This window comes from Pleurodeles waltl, chromosome 9, assembly GCF_031143425.1.
Source record: "Pleurodeles waltl isolate 20211129_DDA chromosome 9, aPleWal1.hap1.20221129, whole genome shotgun sequence".
Classification (NCBI taxonomy): Eukaryota; Metazoa; Chordata; class Amphibia; order Caudata; family Salamandridae; genus Pleurodeles; species Pleurodeles waltl.
Window position 1 is genome coordinate 68,411,529 of NC_090448.1, and position 15,468 is coordinate 68,426,996.

Below are 15,468 nucleotides of genomic sequence, written 5' to 3' on the forward strand. Positions count from 1 at the left end.
GGCCACACCCCGGGCCATGCACGGCACAAGGCTGTGCACAGCATGGAGATGGCTGCTTGTCGGGGGTGGGCTACAGGGCCTGGCCTGTTGACCAACCCACATCGTGCACAACTGAAGTCCCTGTGCAGTGTGGGGTTGGCTGCCTTTACTGAGATTGCCCACAGGGGCTGGCCAGGCCCTGCAGCCAACTCCCCACCTCCCCCCCCCCCCCATCACCATACATGGACAAATTCCTTGCACGACTGGGTGTTGCATTTACATATGGTAATTAAATATTACTTTTACGTTACAAAAATCTGGAAATTCACTGATAAAATCAAAGGTTAGAGTAACGTTATAGTTAGGTGTGATAAAAAGATCTGTATTTTAAAAAAACATTCGAAATTTAGTTTATGTGAATAGTTAGGTGAATTTGTCAGTGACAACATTAAAATTTTGAACTAAAATAACTGCAGAAAGTTTCCAGTCATAGTTAAGAGCCAACTATACCGCCATGCACTGCTCATGACCTCACATGACATCACTCATGAAGTCTCAAATGACATCATTGATGGCATCACTGATGACTTCATCCAATGATTGTGTTAGTATGTTTTATAGTTTGCATAGTGCAAATGATAGTCACAGTCCATTTGAACAAGCGAGTTTGTTTTTGTGATAATTATACCTGTGTCTTCTCATTAGGACTCACCCACCAACAAGCTCCTCTATGCAAAGGAAATTCCCGAATATCGGAAGATTGTGCAGCGATATTACAAGCAGATCAAAGAGATGGCGCCTCTCAGCGACCAAGAGATGAATGCACACCTGGCAGAGGAGTGCAGGGTAAGACATTCCTTGGATTCTATGGCTGCAGAATCTGCCATACCTGTACATCTGAGCTGATTCTGTCTCCACTTCCTCAACACCCATGCCTGCATACCTTGGCATTCCAGACACAGAATACCTGAGAATTTGGCCTTCCAGACCCAGACAGAACTGACCATCTTCGAACTTCTATACCAGCACATGCCTTCCAGACCTATAAATGATACCATCTTCTTGACTGTGCATCCCAAACCCAGCCATGAATGCACAGCCTCTCTCTCCAGACCCCACCATAGGTGCCTTGAGGCCTTCCAAACCCCCCAAATACACTTGAGTGTCTTGGTCTTGTAGAAGTAAGAGAGTATTTTAGCCTTACAGATCAAGACATTCCTGCACATCCCACCCTCAAACTCTTTCCTATCAGTAGGTCTTGCATTTCCAAATCCAGCTTGCTTTTTCCAAATCCACCTGCTGTGCATCCTTTTTTTCCCCAAATACAGCCATGCTAGGCATATCTGCAGTTGTTATCCTTTTAGACCCAAATATAATGGAGCTTCTTGTCTTCCAAGTCCCAGCATCCCTGCGTGTTTTATCCAACCACACACAGCCGGGTCTGGTGCTATAATTTTCTTGACTGAGCAATACCAACACACTTATCGCCCTCCATGGCCACTCCAGGTTGTTCATCTTTCATTTTAGACCAAGCTATAGCCGCACCATAATCATGTCCTTTCTCTTTACATATAAATCATAATAAAAAAAGTATTGTCTCTGAGAGTGAAGAACATTACATGGGCAAGTGATGGATTAATGGGTGAGGCTCCACTGAACTATGAGATCTGCGATGTGTGTAATGAGTGAGTTACTTTATGAAAGTGTGAACATCCATCAACTCTAACTTCCAGTGGTTGAGGTTTATGTCATAATATTATATGCAGAAATATTGTCCAACATAAATATTGTTTACAGAGTATCATTCCATTGGGTGTACATTTTCTATCATGGATCTCCATTGGCGCAAACTTTTTGTAGTTATTATTCATGACACAGTATTTAGGTCAAACAATATTCTGACAACAATATTCTGGTAGCACACCATGGAGGAGACTTCTTTGAGACACCACTGATTTGGGGAAAGAGTGAAAATCAATGGATCCCCAAGCGTTCATCATTTTTGTGGTTAAGCAAAACTTAATTGAATGGTAAAAGTCAACTGATTTGGTGAATCAGCAAGTCCACGTTAAAAAAAACGCTCAATTCACAGAATCATTTGCACATGTAAATCAGCTTTACCTATGGAAATGATACAGTTTATTGGTAGAAGGTGTTTACAAAAGGCGATATTGCACTCCTAAATCTTTTTTCCTATGTTCAAATAACCGACGGTGGTGTAATATTACACATAAACCCCACTCAGGGAAGGCGAAATGGGGTTTCCTTTGCTAATTTGGGAACACCCACAGACACATATGTTTGTGGCTATTCTCGAACATCTACCCCCACTCTGGAAATAGAGATTTACTCCCTACAAGTAGATTTAAGCTGCTTTCAAGCATTAATAAGGGAATGGAACACTACCAAAATCAGTGGACGTATAGCAGAAGGGACGTTTCCATGAAGGAACCATTTTCCATGTGGAAAAAATAGTTAAATAAACAATTGCACCATTGAAAAAAGGCAATGTAACTTTAACATGCGTAATTGTAACTTGTCTGCTTACGTATGCAGAAGACCCGCTGCGTTGTCAAAAACAGAAATTCACAAAAGTTTTAGAGAGGTAAATCTGGAAGCATGTAATTTTCGCAGTTGTACCTTTGTACATCTTTGTGAGATCCAGAAAGCTGTAAATCAGCACCCAGGGGAGGTCATGGAGTATATTTACCTTGTCATCAATGAATCTGGCTGTCAAAGTCCAGAGATGAGGGCAACAGGTGAGAATAAGTGTGAAGTGAAGTGCTGACTCTTTCAGACTCCGTGGTGTGGAGGAAATCATGAGACCCCATTGAAACCCAGGAGCCCAGTAGTTTGGAGGAAATAGTTCATTCTTAGCCAGATCTCTTTCTGTTTCACTGTGTCTCTATGATTTGCTTATTTAACTTGATGATTTTCTTTATCGTTGTAGAATTACCGAAATGAGTTCAATACCAAAGTAGCGATGGCTGGAGTTTACAGATATGCCAAGAAATATCGCAATCAGGTAATGAGCACCCCAAGTCGGTTATCAAGCATTGTCAATGACCCGTTCATCCAAAAAATGATAATAATAGGTGATGACCTTTCAACCATTGGCTTTCTGAGACCAGCCTCTTTCAGCCATTGGCTTGAGACTTTATCAATCATGTCTTTGCTCAGCTCAGTGAAGATCCATCTCACCTAGTGCTATGGGCTGTTTGGGTGTATCATTCCACCTCTGCTGAAGTGTTTGCATTGAACTAGATCTGGGACTACTTACAACGGTATCCCTCTCTGTCTGCTCCTGCTGTTACATATGGTAGGCCATGTCCTTGTTATAGATGTTACAAACCCGAGCCCATGTCTCTCTTGTACAAGTAACACATCTAAACTCAATCATATATCACAGATCTATACAAATCACTAATCTACATGATGCTGAGCTCATCTCACATTTCTGTTGTAGATATTACACCTGAAGCCCTATCTCATGTAACATGCATGATGCCTAGTCCAAATGCACAGTCATTATTTTCTTTCACTTATTTTCTGTCTCCTCCCAATGGAGCTTGGTCTAAATTCCAGAGGTTAAATGTCTGAGCGAGGGCCTTAGTTTCAGACACTTCAGGCATAAACTCAGGACTCTATTCCAGATCTTACAGCCCTGAGCACGACAAAGCTGAGGCTAGATTCTGCAGTAAATGTTCCAGCCTTGGTTTGTTTTACAACAATTCAGGATGTGCATGCTTTAAAAAAAAAGCCAACTCTCCTATCCCACCCTTACATTGCTATTCCAAAGATCATGTCTCAGTTATAGATGTTTACAGAGTCTGCTGGACTATTTAAACTGGAACCCAGGTGATTGGTCAGAAGTTTAAACTTGTGCCTTGTTATGGATTTTAGAGCCCTTGTTCACAATGTCAGATGTGAAATAATCAAGCTGTGCCCCTTGTCATAGATGTTACAGGTGGAGGTCCAAGTACCAGATTTTCTGGTCATTGTAAGATGTCACAGGAGCAGGCCAAAGCCACTAGACAAGAGGTTTCAAGCTTGAACCCCGATCACCAGTATAGATGTGACACGCTGGGCACCGGGTCAGAAAGTAATGTAGTGTCCCTTTGTCAGATGGTGATTCCTGGTTACTATTTAAGATGTTCTAAAAGTGAACTAGTGGGATAGCTAGTTGGGGAGTGATTGGGGCTGTGCAAATGTCAGAAAAATGCGAAGGTTCCAGTCTTTTTTGCTTTGCCACATTTGCATGAGACTTACGTCACTTGCAACAATGTGTGGCACTTAAACATCTTTTACACTAACAAAATGAATCTGCTTAAAATATACTTTCAGGAAAATAGTTGAGGCAGCATTTAGGGCTGATGGATGCAGGGCATATCAGTGGATGCCGCGTGTTTACCAAAATCTCAAATCCCCCACCTCATTTAGGGCCAGATGTAGCAAGCAGTTTTGCCCATTCTGTGTCTATGGGAAAATGTGTTCGTACATATGGCCCTTAGCGTGGGAACTGCTGAGTTTCTGATAGCGAAGCCTCATCTGGCTGAACAATCAGGAAACATTGACTTGTACATCATCCACCTTAGAACCACTTACAACAAAACAGTGTAAGGCTCCCCCTAGTCAGGGCAGGTCTTCTGATACACAGTTTGGCAAGTAAACCATTACAGTCGTAAACATGTAAGATTCAGAACTGCCCACCAAAACGACTAGCATGCCAGGGACAGAAGAAACCACCTGCTTTACTTGTTTGTTTCTGCACAATATGATGGGTAGGCCATCGTACCATGGTGGCGCGCCCAGCATTGCATGTTTACTGTAAGTGTTGCCACTGTCTTAGCTGAAAATTAGCAGGGGCCATAGATTTGAAGGCACCAAGGGGGATGGACTTAAAATAAAATGGCTTCTGTTCTTTAATTGGCCCAATGGGGAGTTATGTGATCCTGTGCCTTAGTCATGCTGATAACAAAAAGAACATTACTTCTAAGTGATATTATATGATTGATTGTGTGCCATGTAACAGTGTGCCACTTAACACAATGTGCCGTGCCCATGAAGTGACTTCTATGTGTAAACTCAATTATCCTCTGCAAACTTAGCAAAGTTTGCTTAATGTTTTCAAAACATAATGTTATAAAAAAAAAAACAATGAAGTACAGATGATAAAGACTGGGGGATACACAGACACACAAACCACAGACCGCCGATGAAGGTTTTGCATATGGATACATAGTTAGAAATCTTAAGAGGGGTAATAAGAATATGGCCTACTGGCAAATTTGTTTAACTAAAACTCAGGAAGAAGTAAAACAAAAAAAATTAATGAGGCTTGTTGATGAGTCACTTCTAAGGAGTGAACAGAAATCCGGTTGGCAAGCCTTTGAGAGGTAAGGGTAAGTGGCAAATGGTAGATGCCCCTCTACCATTTCCGCACTCTGCCTCCACGTTAGATCGGTTGAGTTGTAATATCTAATTGAACTCCTGCCAATTTCAAAATCACTCCCCAGATTCTCTTTCTAAAGTCTAGTTTTTTAGGAGCACCACGAGTTCCTTCAGGTCCTCCAAAGAGCAGAAAAGGTTCAGAAAGGTCACTTCTGCCCCAGACAAGAGTCTCCATTGATAAGCACCCAGTAGTGTTCATTCATTTTGCACAGTGTTCTTGGCAATTGTAAACATTTAGGCCCATATGTACGAACACATTTTCCCATAGACACAGAATGGATAAACCCCGTTGGTACATCTGGCCCTTATTGTGTTACTGTGTTTCTGAATTATCAGATAGGGACTGTGATGCTCCTGATGACTTACCATCTTGCTCACTTGGATTTGCTTCTAGATCGTCAGTGCCTTGGAGGTGAACCCGACGACGAAGCGCACTCAACTGCAGTACAAGTTTGAGCAAGTCATAGCGCTAATGGAGGACAATATCTATGAATGCTGCAGCGAGGCCTAGGGGCAGCCCATCATGGACTCAATGGAGCGGCCTTCTAACACAAACCGTGCACTGTGTGGATAACAAAAAAAAAAGTGTCCTTATAAAGTTATATATTTTTATTATGTAATATATCTGTGTCATTGTCATGGACCTTGACCACGAGAGAGACTCTATACCCCTCATCCAAAGATCTGCCTTCCTGGAAACGTCTATTTATTTCTTTTCTTCTGCTGCTGCTGATGAAGCTCTGTTGCCAGAAGGCTGTGAACTGCCACTGTTGTACATCTGACCAGAAAACCAATATATCCATTGTGGAAGGAGTGAACCCCAGACACAAGCAGCATGAGGTTGATGCAGGCGTCGGAAACCTGAAGAAAGTGGACAGCTGGCGGGAACAGGGCATGCTGCTGAACTTTGGAGATTACCCTGCAGCTGAGGCCCATGTGCTGGAGCTTTGACTCTTTCTGCATGAATGTTGGTCCCATAGACCAGGGGCATGACACAAGTCCATACACCATTGTAAAACATCTCATGCTGGCCCTTGTTTTTGGCTGCGCGTGGAAACAGAAGCATGTCATCTCAGGGCTCGAATGTCTAAGAACCTTTGGACCAAAGACTTTGTACCGAAGACATGGGCAAATGTTTCATGGGGCAAAAATCTGAGGAAATCTCCTGTCCCACTTATTTAAGTTCTGGGGAAAGATACATTTTCTGTAATTTGCTTCAAAGGTGTTTCATGTATTACTTCTGCATTAGATCTGCCTTACATTCCCGTGTGTGTGTGTGTGAATTATTATTGTGCTGCATGGAAAGTGCCTTGTAGGGAAGACTACAAATGGAAACTATCCATAAAAGCTTACTCAAAGGTCAAGCATCCCATTTGCTATTATAATGACCACACGATAAAGGTGGATGGTATGGTAGCAGTTGAAAAAATAGGCTGTAAAACATGTTTTATATGTTTAGAAAATTGTAAACTTATATAAATGCCTTCCTGCAAAAATTGTGACCTACAATTAAATATCAAACACTCCTCTAAAATATACCATGACCAGGGGAAGGATAGTAAATTAAGGCAGCCCTAAAATAGTTGGCTAGAGGGGTAGCATGGATTAAAGATTTAAATGCAAGGGGATATTTATTTATGTAGGGGTTACATTCCCAGCCCAATCTTTGCAATCTCTGTATATGCAAAATATGTTTTCCTGGATCCACGTGCTGCTTCATTTAGTCTCCGGACACTGCTGAGAATAACAACAAGGATGCCTTTTTATAGTGTTGATATTAGTGAATATAATCATTGCCCAATTAGGACTAGAATAGAATCACAGAACCTATTTGCAGTGAGCACTCACCCAATGGTGACAAGTCTAAGACAACAATGACTCAAAAACTAGCCACTTAGCACTTGATAATGTGGGGTTCTAAGCAGAAGCCTAGCATTCTGCTAACGGGGAAAGACAAGCCTGACCCCACATCACACAGCAAAAATCTTCAGAAATAAAAACAAATCCGCATAGCTTAATTTTGCTTATAAATGCTTATAAATGAAACACACCCTGAATCTGAGGGGAAAATGAATGATGCTCTACAGATGACAAGACACTATGGGCCATATATGTATGAACACATTTTTCCATAGACACAGAATGGGTAAAACCCTTTGCTACATCTGGCCCAATGGCCCATATTTATACTTTTTTAGCGCCGCATTTGCGCCGCTTTTTGACGCAAAAGCGGCGCAAACTCACAAAATACAATTGTATTTTGTAAGTTTGCACCGCTTTTGCGTCAAAAAATGGCTCAAATGCAGCGCTAAAAAAGTATAAATATGGGCCTATGTGAATTTGAACATATTATGTTCCAAAATGCACTTTCCGTGGATAAACTAATGTTGTTGAAGGAGCTGAAAAGAAACACCAGCAGCATACATTCCCACATATTTAATGTTATCATAAACTTCATTCCTAAACGTATGACAGTGAATTAAAAAAAAGTAGTTAACTTCATAATGCAAGGATCACATAAAAACCAAACAGTACACCAACATGTTTCTCCTCGAATCAAGCCTTCTTCATGTCTGTCAGCTATTAGAAACTTTACAAGTGTATATAATATAAAATGATGGGCAGCTGGGCAGTCATGTATTATAACCAAGTGGTTTGTAAATGTCTCTAAAAATCGGACATGGTGGGATAGGACCACAACACGTAATCCTTGATGTACAAAATATATTAACTGTAAAAAGATACTTCAGGTTCTTATACATTTCAAAGTCTGTAAATCACAGAAATTAGGTAATACCATGTTTACATTATTCTTGCGAATTTTGAATTTGGAAATCGGGAGTTGGTGAAATAAAAATATAAAAATGTGTACTGTGCATATATCATATCTAATAGGTCACAGCACATGGTACCCCCATAATACCTTTGAGAAGTGCAGTAAAATCTTAGTGTTATAATAAACTACAACCCTGAAGGCAGAGTGGTTTGTAAATATCGCCAGAACCATGCATTGTGGTTATTGAAATATAATACTCATGCCAACCACCAGATATTATTTTACATTGCATGCAAAAACAAAACCAGGCTTCTTACTAGTTGAAATTCACAATTCAAAGGAATTATGCTACATTTGTGAATTGCAAGAAAAAATTGGTGGATATGGGATTTCCTTGCGAACAACAGTTTTTAAACGACCACAGTATCTATTGATAATGATGATGACGGTAGCAGTGTGTGTGTCGTGACAAATATGGGATTTCCTTGCGAACAACAGTTTTTAAACGACCACAGTATCTATTGATAATGATGATGACGGTAGCAGTGTGTGTGTCGTGACAAGTAGTGATATTATTGTGGATCCTAACTAAATATAAATTTTTCTTAAATTATTTAATAGTTTAGCCCCTGCCTCATTCCCCAGGGATTTTTGAGATTAGGGACCTAAACCTGCATAACCTTTTCCTACAAAGCATACACAGGCCAAACATGGAAACATTTCTTCCACCAACAAGTTAGGTATTAAATAGATACATAGATGTTGCTTTTGTTTAATAGAGAGTTCTGAGAAAAGAGACAATGTGACAAAAATGTAATTATGCTGTGTAAGAAAGTTTAATAATGGGGTCAACAAAAGGATTGCTGCACTAAAACCACTATCTGCTGAGTTATCTACACATGATGAAAGAAAAAGCAGGTCTCCTTGTTTTTCAATTTTTGTAATTGGTAGTCAATGTTTCCTTTAAGAAGAAAAAGAGGAAGAGTAAATTACAAAGTGTAAATTAGAGAAAAGTGCACATTAGAAAAAGAAGTGGTGGCAAATTTTGCATCTGCAATTTTTTGTATTCAAGCGCAATTTATGAATGTAATGTGCAGCAATCTTTCTAGAGATATAGCATTTTTACGTTTGACTGGAAAAAATAGGTAGCAGCTGTATGTCAAATGGTTTGCACACTTCTGCCATCTAGTGTTATGCATGGGTGTTGCAAGTTGTTTTAGTTCAAAGAAGACCTTTCAGTTTCAAAATCTCTGGTACATCCCACAAACTCTAAATGAACCAAAATGTACACTCCACCTTACATTGTTTTCTTCCGCCATCGGGTCAGGTGTACCTTTCGGAGCTCTGGAACCTTTGTGCTATAGAACCGAAATCCTCAACACCAAAGCACTGAAATTGCCACTCTTAATACACAGACGTGCAATTGCTGAGTTCGAGGCCAAGTCATAAGAAATAGGCTCCTGAGGGGGTAGGTTATGGAAAGCATGTGAATTCCCAGCACTGCAAACTGACAGTTACATGTGTTTGAATGGGCAAAGTGTATAGAAAATGAACCAGAGAAAATTTGCAACCAAGGGTCACATTACAGAAATTTGGCTTATGAAATTGCATTTAACATTTAAATTTAAAAAAACATAGTACAGCAAAATCATTAGCTGGCATTTCAGGGTAATATAAAACTGAATCACATAAAAGCACACTTTTACTCAGCTTTGCAAAGACTAATATGAAAAATGCGTACAGGCTTCACGCAGTCACACAAGCGAAGAAAGCCAGACAGTAAAGTGAACTCACCCATTGCTTCATGTTGTATGTTGTGGTGGCAGGAAGCAAAATGTGAATGACAATTTAACAACCCAATGGACGAAGGCCACCGACCAAAAGCCCCTACGTGTAAATATATTATGTATAATTTTGTTTTAACAATAGCCTGGGGAGACAGCTAAAGCAGTCTCAAAGGCCAGATCTCAAAATACTTTACCAAAGCTATTGCATGCGTCATATAACGCAGGCATTACCAAATGTAGAGGCCCATCTATGATCCTGTTACAAAAAAAGCATACCAGCTGCCTATAAAGAACATAAAGACCGCATATTATTTCTCCACTAGTTGACACCTTGCATTGGTTTAGCTGAGTGAATTGTGGCTGAGTGTTCACTATAGGGTTATGCTCTGAAGTAGCCACATCAGGGTGTCCAGCGAGGGTTCCAAAGTCTCTCTACAATGGCTCTTAAGTGGCCTGTTAAAGCGAAGGACCTATGGCCTGGATCTCTGGGCCAACTGTGATCTAGAGATGCTCACACAGCAGCGCCTTAGTTGTGCCTTTAATGTATCCACTGCGCATCAGGTGTAAATTTGCCACTATGAGCAAAGAATTACACTTGAGTTCAGCCATGACTGTGAGAAACCATATCCAGCTCCTCCTGTGGGTAAGAATTTAGGGTTTGACCGGTGTCCTTTGACCACGTATCATATGCTAAGATCATAATAAACTGTTTATTATTATTTAAGGTCACTCTCAACACCTATCCTAAACTTCATGCAAAGGTTGCTTTCACCCTAGCAGGCCTCTAGCAAAGGTTGGAGTGAATTAAGCTACCTATGTGGAAAGACCTTTACTTATAGAATTATTTTGTTTCAAAATATTTCAACAAGTGAGCCAAATAAAGCACAACACTAGGAAGCGAAACTGTGTTCCTGCATACCTAACTCGGTACAAACACACTAGGTTAAATGAAGATAAGCTGTAGATCATGTAGCGGTTTTCTTGGCAGACATACAAGTCTGCAAGTTGGCACAGTCAGATGAACAAAGACCCTGCAAAAAGTAGCAAAACACGCCCTTTTGATTGTGATACTAAGTCCCCAACAGCTACATTAGTGACTGCTGCGGTGATGGGACCAATGATAGCAGCCTGATCAGTCAAAGGAGGAGGTTTGGTTTCCTAGAGTAATCAGGTTGTAGGCAAAACTACCTCTGTAAATCTTCATTGGCGACGGACAAAATATTATAGTGATCAGGGGCGATTTCTTCTTTAGGGCTGCGCCCCTCTGAAGTTCCTACACATTTATATAAAAAAAATTAAATAGATTGATTTCTTCAGAGATGCAATCGTAACTCTAAACAAACCAATGCATCTAAGTCTGGGTTGTCTGTCCCAGGATGCCTGGCCCACCTCCCCTTGAAGCAGGAGAAGAAAGCCAGGCAGTAAATCAACTCTCTACACTGTGACGCATGACACAGGGCTGACTGCTCTAAAGCCCTTCATTTCCATTGTGGTCTCTGGCAGGAGCCACTATCGGCCAGTGATGCTTTTAGCGTTATGGTTTCGGGCATCAGAGTATTATCCCTGCGTTAGGGCCGCCGTCTGTCATTCCCAGGCGTAAATCCCTCCCACTTATCACGCAGTATGAGTGGATGGATGCAAGCAGGTGTAATTCGGTGCTTTGGCTTTGGTAATGGTAATTGTTATAATGCTAATCTTGAGTTATTTTTATTGCACTGAGACCTCTTGTCACACTAACCTCCCCCACTGTGACACTCCAGGCCCTAGCTGCAGATTGCTGGCTCCCTTACAAGTGGAGCTGCTGTATTTGTTCCCTCACCAAATTGATCCAAAAGAACGGGCGGGCTCTTGTTCCCTTGCGAAATTGATCCAAATATCGGACTAAAGCGCAAAGGGAGAAATACATGTTTACAGTAAAAGCACTCATCAGAGGAATGGCTTTAAAACTGTCTCGACCATCATGCCCTTAGCACTGATGCCAAAAACATGGATTGCTACGCAAACAATGAATGTTAAAAAGTGATTAAGTTCCTGTCTCATCATACTTAATGTTGCATTCGCCAAGAGAGTTAGCTGTTTCATCATGCTCTGTTTCTGTGTATTGTATTACTCTTGATAGTGCACACTTTGACGCGGGCCAAGTTGCTTGAGGGGCTTTGATTGAGGGTGCTGGTGCTGAGGCTGAAGCCAAACCAAAGTCCCTTTCAGTGTGTCGGTGCCTCTTTAGAGCACACAGAATAATGGTCCTGTATTCCGGTTACAATTAAAATCCAGTGTGTGTGAGTGAAGGGGGTGCACAAAGGTTCAAATATTTAGAAGGCAAAAGCAAATAAAGTGCTTAAATGTGAATGAGTGCAGTGTATGTTTGGTGTGGTAAAATGAGGGAGATGCGGGGAAGTGCATTCAGGGGACAGTGAAAGGAAGGTGCTGAAGAGCAGAGAGGAGGTTGAAAATGTGCAGATGGCTGAGATGTGAAGAGGAAAAGGGCAAACATATCTAACATAAAGCACACATAACTGAAGGCCCTACTCGTTCCACAGGCCTCAATATTATTTATTTCACACTCCCAGTTTCAGAATTTAATCATTTCCAATGTTAAATATTTCATCGTTGTTAGTCATTTATCTTGAAGAGCTAACAACCACTGACAAAGCCAATAGTACTGATAGGTTTTAGGTGTACGTCAGTTGTTGTGTTATATTTCTGGAAGCAATAACGTCTCAGAGATAAACCAAAATACAGGCCAGGTGGTGCACTATAGGAAACAGAGAAATGTATTTTGCATGTTCCCTTTTAGAGAGCCCCTACTTCTTTCATCCCACTCAAAGACCTGTCTGCACATATTTCTGTATGACTGATTACAGCCAGTGGCTGTGAGTGCTTCCTGATGCCTACTTAGAGCATTCTCTTCCAAAGTTGATGTCGCATGAAGTGCAAGACACCGGGTAAGCACACACTTTAAAGGGCCTGAAGTTGTTGAAGTGTACAATTCGCACATTAAAGTCAAGGGAGAACATATTAATGCAATAAGACATGGGGCAGATTGAATGTTTTGAATATTTCAAAACCATACATTCCCACTGCTTTACGTACCTTGCTTTCTCACTAAATGTATTTCCTTTCAAATGCACCATTTGTCAATCTTTTTTCTCGGGAAGAGGACCCCTTCTGGACCCCATATTTGTCTATTGAGCTTGCTCACTTCATTCGCTAGATGAAAGTAATACACAGACATGTGCCCCACCACTTTCAAATGGAACCAGCCACCACTGATTGGCATAGTAGATTTTCTCCTCAACCAAGGTGCAGATCCAGGAGAAGGTCGCTCTTCCTATCAGATTTCCCAGAAATAGACCACCGGAGATCAGTCTGATGGTGTGCTTTGACAATTCAGTGTTCTCTTTCTAGAGATATGATCTGATGGAGGGCTTCATTCTCATCAAAAGGCTCCTACATAGAGATCGGTTCACTAGATTCCTTCCCATACATCTAGAACATCCCTTCCTCCCCCCGTCATTACTGGAAGCCAGGAACCACGGCTTAACCATTGTTGATGATTTGAACCACAAAAACACACAAACAAATACAGAAATAAGCATTCCATTATACACAAGTGAACACATTTTAATTTCCCCTAAAAAAATAAAAATTTTGAAAGGCAGGCTGGAGCTTTTTTAAATTCACTTGAAGCCACACATCATTCATACTATATTCAGTTTGATGCACCTGCACCGCCCCCGCAAATCAATTAGGACACTAATTTAATTTGTAGTCTCTGGTTTCAAATTCCTTGACATTTACAGTGCTTTTTAGAATTTAATTGTACATTTACCCACTTTATATGCACTGTTAATATTTAATTTCAGCATTGCCTACACTTGAGTAGGATAGTCTTTGTATGTTTGATTGCCAGTGTGTATGCCCTCCTGTGGTAGATTCTTTTTCATTTTTGTTGTAGGACTTTCCTCAATTTCCATCGAGACCCCAAGTTCTATTTTAAGCTCCTGCATCTTAACATTAATCCATAGGGTCCTTTTCCTGGTTTATTTGCTCGGGGCATCTTCTTCAGCATAGGTCTGTTCATGCCAAGAGGGATCCAGTTGTACAATTCAGCCACTTGTGTGAATTCCTTTTTGGGAGAGACCTTGATAGATGATGATTCAAATGATGCAAGGTTTAGTTTCTTCCATTGTGAGCAGCTATCAATGTTATACCAGGCCATACACCAAGTTTTTTGGCTCAGTGGTTATTGTGCAAAGAGATGCCTTGGTCATTCCATAGTTCCTTGTTACTGTGCCAAGCCCTGGTTAATATTACATCAAGCATATATGTTGGCCCCAGTATAGGCTGATGGACGTTGAGGACCTCAAGCTTTAAGGTTATAAACACATTGAGATCTGATGTGTAATTTCTTTCTAGGAAGTGATGTTTAGGTATATTCTGGAATGTGACAGGCTTTTAGTTAAAGAGCTATGGGTTGCTGGCTTTATTTTTCTTTTGAGTTTTAAGTGTGTCCGTCCCTTAAGCGGTGCTAGTGTGTATCAGGATATTTGAATGGTGTTTCTTACTTGCTATTTTTCCCTTTGTGTAGGTAAATATTTTTACGGCTGAGCTGGATTCATATGTTTAAATATTTGAGGTGCAGGACTTGGAATATTGCGCCCCACCTTAGGCTGTTTTAGGAATAGACGTAGGAATGATTATCCCAAACCCAGCTTAGGAAATATGTAAAGTAAATCATACTGGGTTATCTTGTGGGCTGAAAAGCAGGAACAACTATCTCAGCTGGGGGTGATTGAGATGTGAACAGACACTACTACTACCACAACCCAGCTGAAAATGGGGAAGGGGAGTTAGGGTATAACCCAGGAACAACCATCCTTAACCCAGCTGACGATTTCTGTGAGTTGAACCCTGGAGTGGAGTTTGTCCAATAAACACAGGAGCAACTATCCAAGCTAAGATGCAAGGCGGGCTGCGCTTCTGGGCCCGTCACAGTAGAAAATGACACTTGTGTTGCACTCCTGGTGACCAGCTCTGAAGGCCAGTGCCACCCCTGCATGCAGAGAAAGAACATGCAATGAGGCTCTGCAGTAGTAGGTTGCTGCCATCTGGAAGGGAGGATCATGGGCTAGGTGGACATTTGAAGTAGAGCGCAGGAAGTCTCAGGTGAAGAGTAGAGAAGACTGCTGGAGAACACCAGCTAGTTGGAAGCGTGTGACCTTGCTCTATAATGAACAGTGGCTCATGCCATCAAGAGTCAGACCATGAAAGCCAGACCCAAAAACCTCACAGCAAGCACTTCATGTCTATGCATAAGAGGGTGGCCTTGTTACAAAGTCTGACTTCTTAAACTGCCCACCACGGTCAGGTGAGTTGCTAGTACCTACACAGAAACGCAGATGACTCAGTGGTGCACTTGATCTGGAAGTTATTAGTGGGCCCTTGCATGTATTCCAGGACCTATTCAAGGGA

General features: G+C 41.2%; 1 protein-coding gene across 1 annotated transcript in view; it reads left to right on the forward strand.

Moving 5' to 3' along the window:
- Positions 1-8,299, forward strand: part of PLXND1 (plexin D1) — a 281,158-nt gene extending 272,859 nt beyond the window's left edge. The window contains exons 34-36 of the mRNA XM_069206314.1: positions 685-825; positions 2,930-3,004; positions 5,825-8,299. Of these exons, the coding sequence (XP_069062415.1) occupies positions 685-825; positions 2,930-3,004; positions 5,825-5,941 (333 nt within the window). The 3' untranslated portion in view covers positions 5,942-8,299. The remainder of the gene's footprint in view (positions 1-684; positions 826-2,929; positions 3,005-5,824) is intronic.
- Positions 8,300-15,468: the final 7,169 nt, after the last annotated feature.